Source organism: Dipteris shenzhenensis, chromosome 1 (genome assembly GCF_047967505.1).
Source record: "Dipteris shenzhenensis isolate YYH24624 ecotype China chromosome 1, Dip_SZ_1.0, whole genome shotgun sequence".
NCBI classification, from domain to species: domain Eukaryota; kingdom Viridiplantae; phylum Streptophyta; class Polypodiopsida; order Gleicheniales; family Dipteridaceae; genus Dipteris; species Dipteris shenzhenensis.
Genome location: NC_141596.1, coordinates 10,095,015 through 10,111,976, shown reverse-complemented (window position 1 = coordinate 10,111,976; position 16,962 = coordinate 10,095,015). Strand labels below are relative to the sequence as shown.

General features: G+C 40.6%; 1 protein-coding gene across 2 annotated transcripts in view; it reads left to right on the top strand.

Moving 5' to 3' along the window:
- Positions 1-7,810, top strand: part of LOC147905352 (uncharacterized) — a 38,977-nt gene extending 31,167 nt beyond the window's left edge. The window contains exons 6-7 of one of the 2 annotated variants that reach the window (XM_087381709.1): positions 7,097-7,215; positions 7,375-7,810. In XM_087381709.1, coding sequence (XP_087237835.1) covers positions 7,097-7,215; positions 7,375-7,480 — 225 coding nt within the window. In that variant the 3' untranslated portion in view covers positions 7,481-7,810. Of the gene's footprint in view, positions 1-7,096; positions 7,216-7,343 lie in introns of both variants that reach the window. The other variant, XM_087381719.1, reaches the window with a different exon arrangement.
- The last annotated feature ends 9,152 nt before the right edge of the window (positions 7,811-16,962 follow it).

The following is a 16,962-nucleotide window of genomic DNA, read 5'->3' as shown; positions in this document are numbered from 1 at the left end:
CAAGGTGTCTGGGACTTTGATACTATGCTGATTCACTTATAGAGGTTCTCATTCATCCTATCCCAAAGGGAGATTGCAAAACTTTGATTTCCCAATGGACTCTTTTGGAAACTTTTAAAAGATTTCATCCAAAGCTATCAGTCTCATTTGCAGCCCATTCTTACATATCTCATTCATTATATGCAAATGGTCTTCGTGCATGGTAGAAGCATTTTTAATGATATCTTCTCTTTTTAGTTGGCTTCACATTAGGTTGTATAGAGTGGCCAATGCCTTGCCAATTCTACTCTTATATAGCTCATGATAGTAGATCGGGGTTTTTTGGAGTGAACTTTGGATTTTCAAATGCTTGGATTAGAGGGGCTTCCTCATTGTACAAGCCAGAGCTTATTAGAGGCGAAAGGGGAGAGAGGTTTCAGATTTCTAGATCAGTTCGCCAAGGATGCCCTCTTTCTCCTTCTTGTATTTATCTGTGGGTCAAGCTATGACTGTATTTTGGAGATCTCAGGTCGACATTATTGGGCTGAGACTTCCCCTGAGATAGGAAGGGGAGCTCTTGGATAATGAGCTGGCTGATGATACTGCTGTTTTTTTTGGATGCCACTCCACAAAATCTGACTTCTTTTAGGGCAGCCTTGGATTTATTTTGCTCTGCAGTAGATGCACATATTAGTTGGAATAAATCCATTTTCTTTCAAATTAGTGACCAGGACACTCTAGTTTGGGGGGCTAATTTTGGTTTTACTTGGATTTAAAGGGGTGTTTTTGTAAGATATTTGGGCTTCTAGGTGGGTGTACGCACCTCTCTTAGTTTGCCCTTGGGTTGGAAAGTATCAGGAGAAAACTTTTGTTTTGGAGTTCAGTCAAATTTGACTTTGCTTCCAAGGGGGTGGTAGTCAACCAAGTATTGCTGGCCACAAGATGGTTTGTTTTCTCTTATTGGTGCCATTCTAGGGATTGCATCACTCAGCTCAAAAGGCCGATAAGGAATTTCTTTGGAGTGGACTAGATGGTTTGGCAGGCAACAGAGTCAGTGTAGCTTGGGAGACCTTGGTCCTACTCATGTGGGAAGGAGGGCTCGATATAATAGATCTAGACTTGGAGAGTAGATCCTTATTACGCAAGGTGGGTGGCCAAAGAACTTTTGTCAGGACAAAAACCTTGGAAGTATTTTTTCATTCAATGCATATAGTCTTGTACCCCTTACATAAGTGGAGATTGGATGGACAGTACCAGGTGGATCTTTAACTCAGCCCATCTCAGAGCTCCCTCCTCCCCTTTTATGGCTGCTATCTTGAAAGTTTGGGTCAGCTTCAGGAGTTTTCTTCGGAGAGTTTCCCCTTTCTCTCGAGAAGATACTGATAGGCAGCCTATAATGTGGAATGATGGTATACTTGTTGTTCATGGCTGACCACTTAGTACTTCTTATATGTAGTAGTCTAGATGGGAGAGAGGTCCTGCTTCCTCTTTGGATTCTTGGAAGGATTTCAAAAACCTTCTAAGTGATCGTAGACTCCAAGTAGTAAGTCACCTCAGAGGAAGTGCATGGAGAATTCAGCAGATTGATCCAGCCATACCCTTGGATTGGGATCTTGCAGGTGATAGACCTCACTTTTAGTCTACTTGGCTTTGAGCCTTTACAAGATCAAGGATCCACTTCACATTATAGGACTACAAGGATTAGGGATCTCACTTTACATTATAGGACTACAAGAATCAAACAGGGATGCCTTGGTCTTTGATGTTCATTCCGGAGGCGGGTTGTCTAGGTCTAGAAGGATCAGACGGGGATGCCTCCCTAGGGGGTAGGTTGCCCAGGTCTATGGATGATATGCTCATGCATATTGCATTTCAGCCTATCAAGATTGTGGGTGTTGGAATCAGGGTGAAAGAGAGAAGTGGATAGCAATCACATGATAGACACAGGATTGAGCCAGAATGAACTCGATGTTCATTGATGATTCAACAAGTACATAGGGCCTCGTTATAGGCTGGGTAGACTTCTCTTTTGACATTATAGGTGAGGTCACTAGACCTCCACCTCACACACCTAACTCACCTAACTCTAGGAGGTGGCACTGATTGCTCACCTACAAGACACATTCACACCCACACAAATGTAGGACACACTCACACTAGAATACACTCTTTGACTATGATTTCTCCAACATCCCCCCTCAAAGCAAAGAATGTGAGACTCAACACGCAAGGAGTAAACCGATCCCCCCTCCACTGCAATACTGCAAAGAGCAAGTCTAACTATGCAACACCTCCCGTGTGATAGTGACTTCTCAGTCAGCTGCGACCAGCAGGAAGGACCATCACTTGTAACCCCCCCTGACTGTGAAGTGGGTAGGAGTCTTGCATAGCCATAAGAGTAAACACCCAATACAATCACTTTTTGGGGAACTACCTAGGGCAGAGTACCCTTATTGACTCCAAAGGCACAAAAGCATACATCATTTTAGAGGGACTACTCAAGGCAGAGGAGCTTTATTGACACAAAGTAAATAAAGGAATTAAAAATGTAGATCTCTCGAAATGGAGATGTCCTCCGCATAGCTGCTGCATATAAATGTATGCACATCCTGCATCCGAATGTCGATGAAGCACTCGGCATGAATGTCCTCAAATGATGTGTCGGTGAAGTCCATTGGAGCAGTTGGGGAGGGAGTTATAAATGTCGAGTAGGCGGTGGTCTTAAAACCGGTCAATGAGCCCCAAAATCTTACATGGTTGGAGCTTCAATTCAAATAAAGGTTTAATGGAAAAAGCCCCAAAATTTTGTGAGTAAGTGGCTACTTGAGCTGATCAAGTCTATGCCTCCAAAGAAACAAGCATTTGATGTGACCGAGAATAGCCAAAGAAATTTCTTTACCCGATAGTGGCAGTTATCATGGTGGCAACACAAATGTAGAGATTGAGCGGCAGATTGAATATTATTTCCATCTCAGTTATGATCCTCCTTTCATGTTCAAGATAGTAAGTAAATACGTCGATCAGTTGTATGGTGCTAATTCCATGAGTGCTTTTGCTACTCTTGAAAATGACGGGAGCTGATTCTAGCGTGAGAAGATTGAGCACACAGGCTTTCCTCTAGGAATCCAAGCGTTGCACAGGTAGATGCTTTTTTACAACAGCTTTAGGAGACGACATCGATTTCAGAATTGCATGCAAGCTTCGTAGATTGTCGTGCGGCATCTCTTGAGAGACGTCTAGATTTGATAACGTGGGCTCTTGCAATGTGACGATGATGGCAAATGGCAAGACAGGTGAGGAAAGAGCAATGCAGGTCGACGTGGAGTAGAGACATCAAATAAATATTTGTTTCCGATGAAGATCCTCTCCGGTACAAGAATTCAGTCAATCTGGTCACCAGCAAGAGAGAATTCATAGTTCCATACGTGCTTCGGTAGTTCCGTCTTGAGCCCACAAAACGTTAAAACTCATTAATGCAAGCATCTATATCATCCTCCTCATTAGGCGACTGTGTTCTTGGCCAAAAATCTCTGTGCACTCCTGTCTCTGAGATGTTTTCCTATTCAAGCTCACCGATAATGTTTTTCCAGTAGCCTTTCATTGGCATAATGTAGACTCATACGATGCATTCTTTCCACTTGCACATCTCTCCCAAAACTTAATGTAATCCTTTATCCCTGATATTACTTGCAAGTGGTCTCTCACAAATTCAGCCAATGGCAATATATCTAAACAACCTCTTGGCAACAATGGTTGTCCCTTGCTATCTTTCTTCCACAGCTGAATTCCCCCTTCAATGGGCATCCAGTTTGGTGATTTTGGATGCACCTTGTACTGCATCTTAGGTCTGTCACCTTGCATGAAAATTCGAAATTGCAATGGCTTTGCATGACCAACTAGCATTTCCTTGCCCATCACATAGGTAACCATCCACATGATCCTTGAAGCTAGGAACTCATGTAAGAAGAAATGGTGCTGGTGAAGATTATGTAAATTTTCTGAATGTATCCATCAAATGAGGAAAAGTGAACGTTTGTCCCACTCGCAAACTCTCGGAGAAGCTGCTGAACATTGCATCAATGTCCTCATGTGTGTGCCCTACCATCAAGAAGCTCAAGTCAATTGTCTTGAAAATGCCCCTTCCTACAAGAAGAGAAAGATATACAAACAAGTATCTATTTTTGTTCTCAGATCCACAATTATGTAGCTGGAGTAGCAAGTTCTCTGGCAACTTTCGGTATGGTGGCTCAATAGCAACACTTCCATCTGAAGAAGTTGGGTTTTCGCTTGTATGTGATGGCAACAAATTCCTGCATGTGTTTGCAGCCCTCACAATGGAAGGTGTCATGGCATCCGTGGTAGACTTCGGGTCACCGTCTGATACAATCTCTAGATTTGCATTTGTGATAGTGGCATCTACAACTTCACACAAGCTAGGTCCCCTTGCATATAATGACAATGGAGAACTTGTGAATTGAAATTGATTTGTAAGAAATTTGCAAAATTTACACAAGGTTGTCTATTATGAGCACTTGAATTTGATTGGTCTAGTGCCAATGGACGTTGAATGGGATGCAAGCAACTCTACCAATGAAGTGGTATTTACTCATGCAAAAGATTATGCAAAGAATGATGTGTGCAACAAACGATCACTAGCTTGTTATTGGTCTCAAATCATGATTTCCAAAGCATAATGGAAGAAGTTAATGGTTGGAGATAATGTTTTCAAGAGGTCGATTTTTAGATATAATAAGCTGAATCCAGGATAGAGGGAGTGGAACTGATTCATTTTTAGATATAATAAGTTGACGCCAAGATAGAGGAATTGGAACTGATTAATGTTTAATTGCGTTTGTCATTGTTTGATACCTTATGGAGACACGGTGGGGATAGCTAAGAGCTATAATCATTTTTTATATTGTGGTATTCTTTTGGGGACAAACAGTAGCGCATCACTGAGATCTACTTGATTATAGCCTATATGTTACCACCAAATTATGGGATGGTAAACACATGTTGTGGACGTCACTTATGATGATAGTTGGCTTTAGCACAATCATTTGAAAGTTGCATATTGGAAATATAGAGATTAACTAGTGGTTGGATGTTTCATTTTGAGGACATGGAAATAAATTAGAGCTATCCAATGCGGGTGGTTTGTATTATTGGATAATGAAATAGCTTGACGCTTAATATTTCAGCAAATACTGCTGAATAGATTGAGTTTAGCACTTTCAAGAGTACTTATCCAATTAAACGATGATGCACCAAGATGGGATGGTCATCTGAGGACTTGGTGATAAGATCTTCTTGAACAGGTAATTCAGTAGTTATGGCTAAATAGAGGTAGTATACTTGTGTCAGGATTATTTATTGATGGTCTATGATGATAGTACCCTAGAGATCTTGGATAGAGTTACATCAGTCTATTAAATAATTCTAGTGATCGTTATTGATCGAGTACAAGATCAGAAGATTTAATCAGGTTGTCATATATTGTTGACTCAGCTCTCAGGTAAGAGAACTAGTGACAGTAAGCAGGTTGTAATCAGTTTCTAAATCTACTCACTGGATTCTAGATTGATATTTCTCATTTTACCTTGGATGAATTCCATGGTTCTCACTGTAGTAGATACTAACTTGAATGGAGTTCAAACTGAGAAATATAGTCAAAGAGTCATGGAATAGATATTGAAAGATTTCAATCTTTTTACCCTGGTCTATGCAGACGTAAAGCTAGAATGTTACATCTGTAACAGAACTAACTAGGTCCTACTAGGCCAAGTTAAGTAAGATGTATATTGGATCTAGGGTTAATAATAGTTTAACCTAGAGTTAGCTGTGGCCAGGGTTAGGGTTAAGACCAAACTAACCCAGTATCGGTGAAGGCTGAGGATTAGGGTGCAATTTAACCTGGAGTTTTGGATTAACCTAAGGTTGAGACTAGAGCTAGCATGGATGAGGTTTAGATCCGATAAAAAGAGCTGACCAAAGAAATGCAAACCTAATCCAAGGAAAGCAAGTTATTCAGGGAAAATCTTTGCTTTAGAAAAGGAGAGGCCTTTTGTGGAAGTGTAGCTACTCTTTTTTTTTCCTTTTGCAAAGAAAAGAACCTTCTATTAATGCTTGAAAGACTTCATACAAAACAGTAAGTGTAGCTACTTAAAGCTGGCTCCTAAAAGCTAGGGCTAGATGCTAAAGGTAGCTAAACCACACTTATAAATAGAAGTCAAGGACTCAATATCCAAGGCATATAGGAGATTGTTGTTCGTAGGGATGTGGACATGTTGGCCAGGGTTAAGACTAGGCTAACCCTAGGAAAAGCTTGGCTTCAACAAAAAGCAGAGGCCTTTGTGAAAAATGAGGTACTTCAGGCATGGCTTCTAAAAGTTAGGCACAAATGCTAAAGATAGCCAGACTAGGCTTATAAATAGAAGTGAAGGGCTTAGTATCCAGGAAACCCAGGAGATCAGTGTTTCCTAGGGATGTGGACCTATTAGCTTGGGACTAATAGCCTGTTGGGAAGGGGTAGGTGGTATGGGACGCATGAACTGACCTTCAGGCGGGCTAGCATCCACGGTGTTATAGACCTCAGGCTCAGAATGGTTCTGAAACAGTGAACCTATGCTGAGGGGGAGCTATCTAGCTCACCCCTCATAGGGTTAGTTTCTTATCTATGTTTAGCTTAGTCAAGGAATAGAGTGAGGTTGGAATGAGATGGTGTCACTGTATGGCTTTTGAACACACCAAATGCTAGAGCAGTGAGCCTTTTTAGAGTGCACTTTGACGTATAGGAATATTCCTTGAGGGATCATGAAGAAATATTGAGCTGATGCATCTCTTGGGTTCCAAATTGGTTCAATTGGTTTGCAATCGGGAAAAGGGCATTTTCAGGCTTAAGGTGTTAATTATTGTTTATTTCTCTGTAGCAGAGAGAACAATTATGTGTAAAAATTTAGAGAATGAATAGATTTTACTCCTTCCTTAGCTTGATTAGCATCCTATGTTCGAAATTGTGACCATTGCATCTTCTTCGCCGTTCAATTGTGAATATTTGTAAAAGCATTTCTTTCTTATCAGAACAAATTACATACGTATAAGACTCCTATGTGCTTAGGAATTTGGAGATCCTGCTGCTCTAACTGCATCTGCAATGGGTGGAGGTCCAAAGCCTGAACCTGGAGTTAAGGGAAACTGGGAATGTGAGGAATGCAAAAATGTAAACTTTCCTCGAAGGTGCGTGATCATATTGTGAATGCTTTTCTCAGCTCTGCTGTTCATACTTTCTAATGTCCTCAATTAAGGAAGACATGGAACGTACTGATGTCACATTTTCTCTTTGTAATCACTTGTTTGATCTTTAGAATGTGCAATGCATCTTTTGCTGGATGATAGGACTAGCTGCTTTCAGTGCCACAAGAAGAGAGGGGCAAAAGGAGATGAATTAGTACGGAAATATGTTCGTGGTTTATTTAATGATCCAGATATGATATGGGCTTAGTGAAAACAGAGTATTTGGCTTCTGCCACCTTGCTGTGATCGTTTGTACATTATACTGGTAAACACAACTCCAGAATCCCTTTTCAGGAGAGCAGATGTACATTAAAAAATCAATCTTAGATATGAAGAAAATGAAGGTATCATATACACATCATTTGTAGAGAGTTCAGGGAGTTGTTGAAGGAGGGTCAAACTGCTGGTAAGTAGTTTCACTGGATTTCTGAACTCCTGATCAACAGAGGATTTCACCATTTTATGGTTGATTTGACCATTTAGCCTACGAAGTCTCATCGGGCTTCGAGAGAGGTCTATTTCCAGAATTATGTTTCTATGTGACTAAATTTTATGTATGAAAACGATGGACTTATTGATCTTCTTTAAAGGTATCAAATGATCTCTACATTGCATGATGCTTCAGTGTTGATTATTATGATATGGTCATGCTAAGTATAGTTCTTTCATGGACTCTTCTAAGGTATATTTACATGAGATAGGTCATATATTGCATTTCATTGATTTTGATTTAAGTAGGCAGTGTATGATGTTGTTGTCCCCTAATGAAAGTTGTATGTCGTCTTGTTGAATGGGAAGATTGCTACAACTGCACTGAAAGGCATCAATTTTTCCTTTAGCTGCTGTAAGACACGGGAGGATATGGAAACCCAAAATTAATCGGTTCAGCAAATGTCAATAATAGACACATCTTTCATGTAGATGTTTAGTGCCCTTCAGTTCCAACACTTCCATGAGTTTTCCGGAGCGTATGATAGCAATAACGGCACACTTCCTCTCGGGGAAAGAGCCGGGCCCTATAACGATTCGTTTGAGAGCTTGAAGTTTTCCTTAAAAGTCCAGATGGCTTATAACTATATTTTCATAGGTGGTATGTGCCATGTGCGTTGCATTGGATCCTCCTTATTCATGGTTTTTCAATATGTTGTTATTTGCAGAATGCCTTTGATTGATTATGTCATCATTAGAATAACTTCTATCAGATTTATTTCAATATGCCCCTTAATGTGGTTACAAAAGGGGCTCATTATGATATTTGGATAACTTCTCCCATCCCGATCCTTCAGAGATCTGTGCACTTCTAAGATCATTCTGTATGCAAGTTGGTTTTTCCTATTAATATGCCACATGTGCTTTCTTGTAAATTCTCACAATGATTTCAAATAGCCTTGTAAATTCTCTGGAATACCGGTTAGTACAAGGCTAAAGACAAGACAATCATTGGCTGGGGTTAGTCCATTAGACTCATAGAAGTTAATAGATGTCACCTCTATATTTCTGAACATCAAACAGGAAGCTGGTTTTATTGGCATCAAGATGTGAAGCTCATGTAGTAATTTTGTGCATGCACCTGGAAGCAGTGACTACACTAAGCCTGAATCCCAATGGTAGAGTGTGTCTTGAAACACTAGTGTATATGTTAACCAAAGTTATGGTTATTGGCATCAAGATGTGAAGCTCATTTAGCAATTTTGTGCATGCGCCTGGAAACAGTGACTAAACTAATCTTGAATCCCAATGGTAGAGTGTGTCTTGAAACACTAGTGTATATGTTTAGCAAAAAAATACACTAAGACTATGACGTGTGTTTGAATTTTAAAGTGCATATAGAAAACATCTTAAATTTTTTTACTTCAAAACATCATGAAGATGACTATTTTGTTTCTCAATTTCATAGACATTTTTTGAATTTGTACCAAATCTCTTAAATCAGTAATTTAGTGGTACTATATCTCTATAAAGTCTATATTTCAACAAAAGTAATCACGAAATTACCCTAGGAATTGCATCTTTTGGTATGTTTGAACCATGGAATGCCCTTATATCTTTTGGTATGTCATTGTACCTTGCATCTTTTGGTATGTCTGAACCATGGACTGCCAAGATTAAAACCTATGTGAGGAGCTTCAAAGCCTACTTCCTTTCGACTCAGGCATGTGTGTGTGTGTGTGTGTGTGTGTCCACTTTGGGGACTGCCTCTTGTAATATAAGAATACATGGATTTTACCCACAGAAAAAAGTGTGTGATGGATTGGCTGCTGGCTTGTAGGTGATTTTCAAAAATCAAAGCTTTTACCTGTGTTGCACGCTAAGACTGGCATTGCTCTCGAGAGCCCGGGGAAATTGTGTTGCCCAATCAGCTTGTTCGACATCTTGGTTATCCTTTGGGATGGATGGTTACTCGTCGCCAACAAATGGATTGGGTGCTTGCAAAGCTTAAAAAGAAGCTGGAGTATTGGAAGTTAGCCACTCGGCCATTGCATGTTCGAACTCCATATTGTACAATCAATTTTGGTTACCTACATATAGTTCTACTTGCCTTTGATGATGTTTGGGAAGTAGGATACTGCATCTTTCATGTTCATTCTCATGGAGACTTTTTGGCGCTTGAAGCATGGCCATACGGGCCGTAGATTACTCTCTATGGAGCACCTCTATTCGCCAAATATGCATGGTGGTTTGAATATTTTAAAATATTTACATTCACATTTAGGCACATAAGGGGAAGATGATGCTGGAATTTCTACCGGGTGACCAGCCTTGGGCTGATTTGATGCATCACTTGCTTTCACAATTGACTACTCATGCTTTTGGGCATTGGCATCTCAATCAATGGGATTTTATTCTTGGATATATTGATGGCAGAGTTAAGGGCTGCCCTTTTGTCTCTAGAATGTTTTCAGATTGGAAAGAAATTATTTCTCATCTCAAATGGCAGGGTCACAACTACCTGTAAATTTCTTGCATGCTAAGAGTCTAAATTGGTCAAAGGTGTTTGATCCTCCTCTTACCTTGTAGGAACCAAGGCACTCTTACTTCATTTCATCCAAAGGGATTCAATTAGTGGGTGTTATCCTGTATGTAGATGGTACATTACTATCTTTTCCATCAACAGTCATGTAGTATGGTTTGGGGCTGCATTATCGACCCTTTTGGCATTCTCTTTCTCAAATGCTTCAATGTTTCTTACAGATACCAAAGTAAGAGCCTTCTTATCGTCTCATGGATTAGGCTCTACATCGCCAGGGTTCGGCGTTCTCTACTGTTGGCTAATGTCTCAAGGACCAGTTTGTATAAGGTTTTGATGCTTCCACCTTGGGGATGTAGTCTATGAACCATAATGCCCAGTGATGGCACGAAAGATTGCAGCAGCTTTGGGACTGTAAACTGCCTCTTCATCAACATATTTTTCTATGGCGGTGATGCGTGTTGGACATGCAATATTGTCTGCATACCAATCTTCACTCACAGGAGTTATCCTGACTACAATATCTTTCTATCACCAGGCCAACAAATAGGTCCTTAACGACATCTGTTGTTTTTGGGATCCGGTTTGGCTTCCTTGAAGTTGTTTTATTGTGGACCTACTTTCTTACTTTGGTAGTTTTTGGTAAGTATCCTAGCTTGCCACCACTGTTTAAGCACTTGTTGTCTCTAGATCTGTCATGTTTCTTCTCTTAGGCCTCTTCTTATAGGAGGAATAGAACTAGGTCTTCAAGTGATACCAACACACACCTCTTTCCTGCAATCATGGTTGTCACGATGTACCTCTGGGAACCTCCGAGAAAGCATGCCCAACACTAATTTGGCAATCCAAGAAGAATTTTTTTCTTAATGATTGCCACAAGTTTGTCTCTCTTGCCTTCCATGCTTTTGCTATGTTTACATTGCAGCCCATTATAGTGTGGAAGTTATAGCACCTCTAGTAGTACTGATGATCGCATGGGCCTTTGCATCCTGCTGCAGACGTCACTGCTTTGTTCTTGGTATCTTTATGTCTTAATTCCATTTTGGTAGCGATTCATCTTCCAAAGCGAATAGTTGGATTAGAATCATTCTCTCTTCCCGCTCTAAATATAGGAAATGTGGGGGCACATAGGCACAAGGGGAACCTTCCCTTCATCTCCACCGCTCTCAACTTTTTCACGAGTCCGTGTTAGTAGTTACAACTTTGCATTTTCTATTGTATCCAGTAAAACGATCAACTGCAATTGCACATATGAGAAGCGATCATCATAACTATAGAGACCACCCCACTCACAAAGTTCCTTGACTTCTTATCGAGATGATGATAAACATACATTCCGGGGATTGAGAACCGGCTAGTTTAGCTAAACTCTAATTTTTTTCAATTTTGGAGGAACTCCGTCGTCATCCAGCATTGATGTAGACAACAAGAGCTTTCAACAACCAAGCTCTAATACCATGGGATGCTTGGGTACCACATTTGCAAATTTGTCCTAACATTTGTTCAAGTGCACAGCGAAAAGCTCTTTACTGTAGGACTCTGATCTTGAAGCCTCTCTTCATTCCTACACTTGACAGGTATAAAAATAGTCTAAACAATGCATACTAAGAAACAATGTTGAATTCATTAACCAAAGGTTACACTGCTTTATTTGTTGATTACACGTGTGCCAAGGAGCTTCAATCCTTTTGACCTTTTCGAAGTATACAATAGCACTTATGCTACAAATATGAAGGGATGATAGAGACCTTGTGTACCTCCTAGTGGAATTTGTTGTGCTCCCTCAATTTCACAACTCCTTGAGCTGCTCTGGCTTTATGTACTAAGCTCATCTTAGCACCTTGGCTATGGACCTATGCTTGCAACTATGTTACCTTATTTTATGATTTAAAATTAGGCTTTCAGCTATGCTATGCTACTAAGTTGCGTTCTTTATTGGAAAACGGACTTGTGACTTCTTTCTTGCCACTAAGTCTCGTCTCCCACCACTAGCTCCTAGCAATAGCTTGCACTATTAGCTCCTAGCAACACCAACAACAGTATGAACAAATGGTATCTTGACCATCTATGTCCCAGCCTATCATCTAGCCATGCTTCCTTTATTGAGTTGAGCTCCCTTCATGACCTCCATCTTGCAAATGGTATCTGGTGCAATCTTTCCTTGTAATCATGGCAAGATTCCTCTTGATTTTTAGTTAGTGAATCACTTCTTGAATCAATGTCATGATTCATCATCCAGGTTGTTAGCAGGGTTACTTGTCATTCAGGCCTCAAGACTCTACTTGAGACCCCACTCCAGGTAGTTTGCTAGTTTACTTGTCACATCAAAATATGTGTACTCTTAGTCAATTTGGTTTCTTTGAGAATACCTATTCTTACTTTGGCTTCAATGAGAACACCAAATATGATCTCCATACTTTGCCTTCAACATGAATCCCAATACAAACTTAACTTTGTCATGCAACTTTGCTAAGAAGTCAAATGGGATATATCATGTGCATTACTTTGCTTGATCTATGGTTGGTTTTGAGCACTTTTCCAAACCCACATCGATATTTCCCCCCCCTCTTTCTCAGGTTTGAATTTGCAAGATTGGACAACACACACATACATTATTTGCATACACATACACATACATGTGTATGTGAACGCACGTGCACTTGTGCACACACCCATTTGCACGTGCACAAGTGTGTGTGTGTGTGTGTGTGCGCGCGCGCGTGCGTGCATGCATTGATTTTGTGCTTGCGTGCATGTGCGCATGTTCGTGTGCATGGGCATGTGCATGCTCGCACACGTGCACGTGTGTGTCTATGTGTGTGGATGGAGAGAGAGAGAGAGAGAGAGAGAGAGAGAGAGAGAGAGAGAGAGAGAGAAGAGAGAGAGAGAGAGAGAGAGAGAGAGAGAGAGAGATGGTCTCTTAAGGAATTCATAAGTTTTGCATTGTGAATGATTAATGTGATGAGGTACTTCATTCAAATGCTACGATGGAATGCAAAAATGTCATGCAATTGTTTGCTATTAAATTTATCATTCTTGATGCACTTATCATGAGGCTCACATCTTTATTTTATATGGTTTTTGCAAAACTAGTTGATTGAAACAATTGGACCTCATATTTATGAGCTTTAAGCCCTATAGTTTTGCTAAAGTAGTGTTTTAGGCCAAGATATATTCTGACCGATAGGAAGATGTTTGATATTTTTCTCTAGCACCCTTGATAGAACACAGATCTTAACAAAAGTAGACAATGTGATAAAAACTTTCCAAAACATGGTAGAAGACTTGACATATAAAGGAGCTTTAGAAGGTTTTGCTTGATGTTACTATATTGCTTGGAAAAATGAAAATAAAGCATGGTCCACCTTCACATTTGAAGACAAAAGAGCAAGATTCCAATCCTTGTCACTATAGACATGTCTCCTGTGCAAGAACATTAAAGACAAGGTCATTATAGTCGGTGCCTTAAAAAGGGATGTCAAACAGCTCAAGTAGCACAAGCATCCCTAATGAATCACACAAATCCATTAACACTAAAAAGAGGGCACACATAATTGAAACATGGAAGATAAATATCTAGATGACTTATGTTGAGGCAAACCCTATTGAAATAGTTCAATATAGGCTATGACTATCTTAGAGCATTCCATTATGACCATTACGGTAAGCATATCGCAATGGAAATCCATGTTCACTTCATTGAGTTAGTCATAAAGAATGTTTGAATTCATAACTGATTTCAATTTTGATTTGGCCATACATATGACCTTCAAACATAAACATGAACCCATACGAAATTATGGCCAATTTCTAGTATGGAGATGTTATTTGGAAGCAAAGGCCATAAGAATCTAGAGTTCTTGTTTCTTACAATGTGATTTCTTAAATGTGATGGAAAATATTTTTGAAGTATTCTCTAAGTTCAAATTGTATAACTTTATACATGGAGAAAGAGAGGGAAGAGAGTGAGGGAAAGAAATAGAGAAAAGAGAAGAGGGAGGAAAAGAGAAGGAAAAGGAAGAAGGGAATACGTAGAAGAAGAGATGAGAAAGAAAGAAAAGGAAAGAAGAAGAGAATAAGAAGGGAATAAGAGTAGGAAGAGAGGAGAGAAAGAAGAAGAGAATAAGAAGGGAACAAGTACAAGAAGAAAGGGGAAAGAAAGAGAAGGAAGAAGGAAGAAGGAAAGAGAGAAAAGAGGAAGAGGAGAGAATAAGAAAAGGAGAGAAAGAGAGAAAGAAAGAGAGGAAAAGAGTGGAGAGGAAGAGAGAAAGAGAGGAAAGAAAGAGGAATAAGAAGAGAGGAGGAAAGAAGAAGAGAATAAGAACGGACTAAGAGTAGGAAGAGAGGAAAGAAAGAAGAACAGAATAGGAAGGGAATAAGTAGAAGAAGAAATGAGGGAATAAGTAGAAGAGGGAATAAGAGGAAAGAAAGAGAGAAAGAAGAAGAGAAAAAAAGAGACAAAGAAGAAGAGAATAAGTAGAAGAAGAAATGAGAAAGAAAGAAAAGGAAAGAAGGAGAGAATAAGAAGGGAATAAGAGTAGGAAGAGAGGAGAGAAAGAAGAAGGGAATAAGTAGAAGAAGAAATGAAAAAGAAACCCCAGATATTAAGACCAACATTAACCTATTGAGTATCCAGAGGGGCCAAGTCTCTTTGGTAAAGTTGAATGTTATCACTAGGACACAAGCTAGGGCCATGAGCAAGGAACTTCAAAAATAGACTCAACGGGCTAAAGCAGCTTCAACTTGGTCTAAGGACAAAAGCCATTTAGGTTCAATTCAAATAGGAAAGGGATCGGATAAGGTTATCATCCAGAGTAGATCCGATGAGGACACCACCACCGTATCCACTTTCACCTCGTCTGAAGGCACCCAATCAATGCTGGACCATGCCCACCCTTCGTCTGCAGAATAGGGTAATGTAAGAGGGGTACAATCTCACAAGTAGGACTTAACCTCGAAGGGGCGCAGTGAATACCCCAACAAAACAATTCAGAAGCAACGCCTCTCGTAGAGGCACAACAGCTGGCCTGCGACTACCAAATAAATTTGAGGAAAGGCTCAAGACCAACAAGAACATGGATACCATATACCCAAATTGCAAGGCCCAAAACAGAGTCCGTAAGGCCACCCGTGCCCTAGAAAGGGTAGTTAAGGAAGGCTCAGAAGGCACTTTGGTGGGACGGTCACTCTTAAGACACAAGATGTTTGAAGAGGACCCTAAGTGGTACCAGGCTATGGAAGAGGACCCTATTTTCTTTTATGGTTTTGAAGAACCACATTCGAAAGGTGAAGAACCCATCAACGAACCTTAGGATGTGGTAGGGCTCACCGCATTCTTGTCCATAGAGGTCAAAATGCCCATAGCCACCCTACTAAGAGGGAACCCCATCCTTTGGACAGATTTCTCCGACTGGATGGATGGAAAAATGATCACCCTTGAGAAAATGACCATCAAGGTAGCCGAAGCCCCAGCGGAAGAGCCAAATCTGCTAAAGATACCACTCAACAACTTAGGCTAGTACTTTGAGAGCGATGATACGAATGTTGTGCTCTTGATTACATGCTGAAATAAGAAGGCTACAGCAATATTGGATGGAGGAGCGGGAGTCAACATAGTCACCAAGCAGTTCTAGACCAAATGGGGAAGTCTTGAGATGGAAAGCATCAATTTGATTGTAAAACTAGCCAATCGAGCTGTTGTAATGTTCTTCCACAAATAGCCAAATGGCAATGATGTCATTCTAGGGAGACCCTTCACGCACACTTCACGACTAGTCCACAACTGGGACTTCAACAAAATCTATCTACACAAGGATGAGCAAATTGTGAGGGTCGACCTCCAAACATGGAAGGCCCATCCAATGACCGGCAACTTATTTCTAGCTGAGTTCAATACTACACGGAGGACCGCCTTTTTGAATGTATTCCAAGCATGCAATCAGAGACGAACACTGGTACGCTCCACTGCCAGAACCCGAGTTCTCACAGAATTGGATGCATGTCCTTGCAACTGTAGATGTGGTCGAGAGGACAGGGACAAGGATGGCGGTCTACAATTCTAAGGTGCCCAAGAACATGCTCCCTTAAATATGATCAATATCTTAAGGGCACCAAAAGAGGGCCAGGGTGTACAAAAGGAAAAAAATGGATCGTCTCACTGGTTGAGATTTGTGGGTTTCATTACCACACACCGAGCTCTCGACTAATTGGGGAGCCAGGTTGGATAGAATCAAGGCTCCGCTAAGATCCCTCAAGGCAGAAGAGACTCCTCTAGCTATGGCTAATCCCCCCTAGGAGCTAAGCCACCACAGAAGGGAAAGCCTCCAAAAGCCAAATCCCCCAAGACTTCTCCTAAGTAGAAGAAGCCTACCCCAAAGGTCTTGGAAAGTGATGAGGAAGAGAAGACTGATTTACATAAGGTCCCCAAACACTTCAAGGCTTATACAATTCAAGACCGCAAGATACTTCTTGAACACGCCAAACAAATTGCATAAGAAGGTAAATAATAAGGGTATGATGGTCCGACTAAGGTCAAGGAAGTGGACCTTGCCTCGGATGGCGAAGACCCAAAGCCGGTCTATATAGCCGATGATCTCAACCCTGAGCAAGAAGAGGCTCTTATTATCCTCCTACATGAGTATTAGGATTGCCTGGCTTGGAAGTATTTTTACATGAAGGGCATGTGCTAAGTGTGAAGAGAGTGGGAGAGAAGGAAGAAGTCT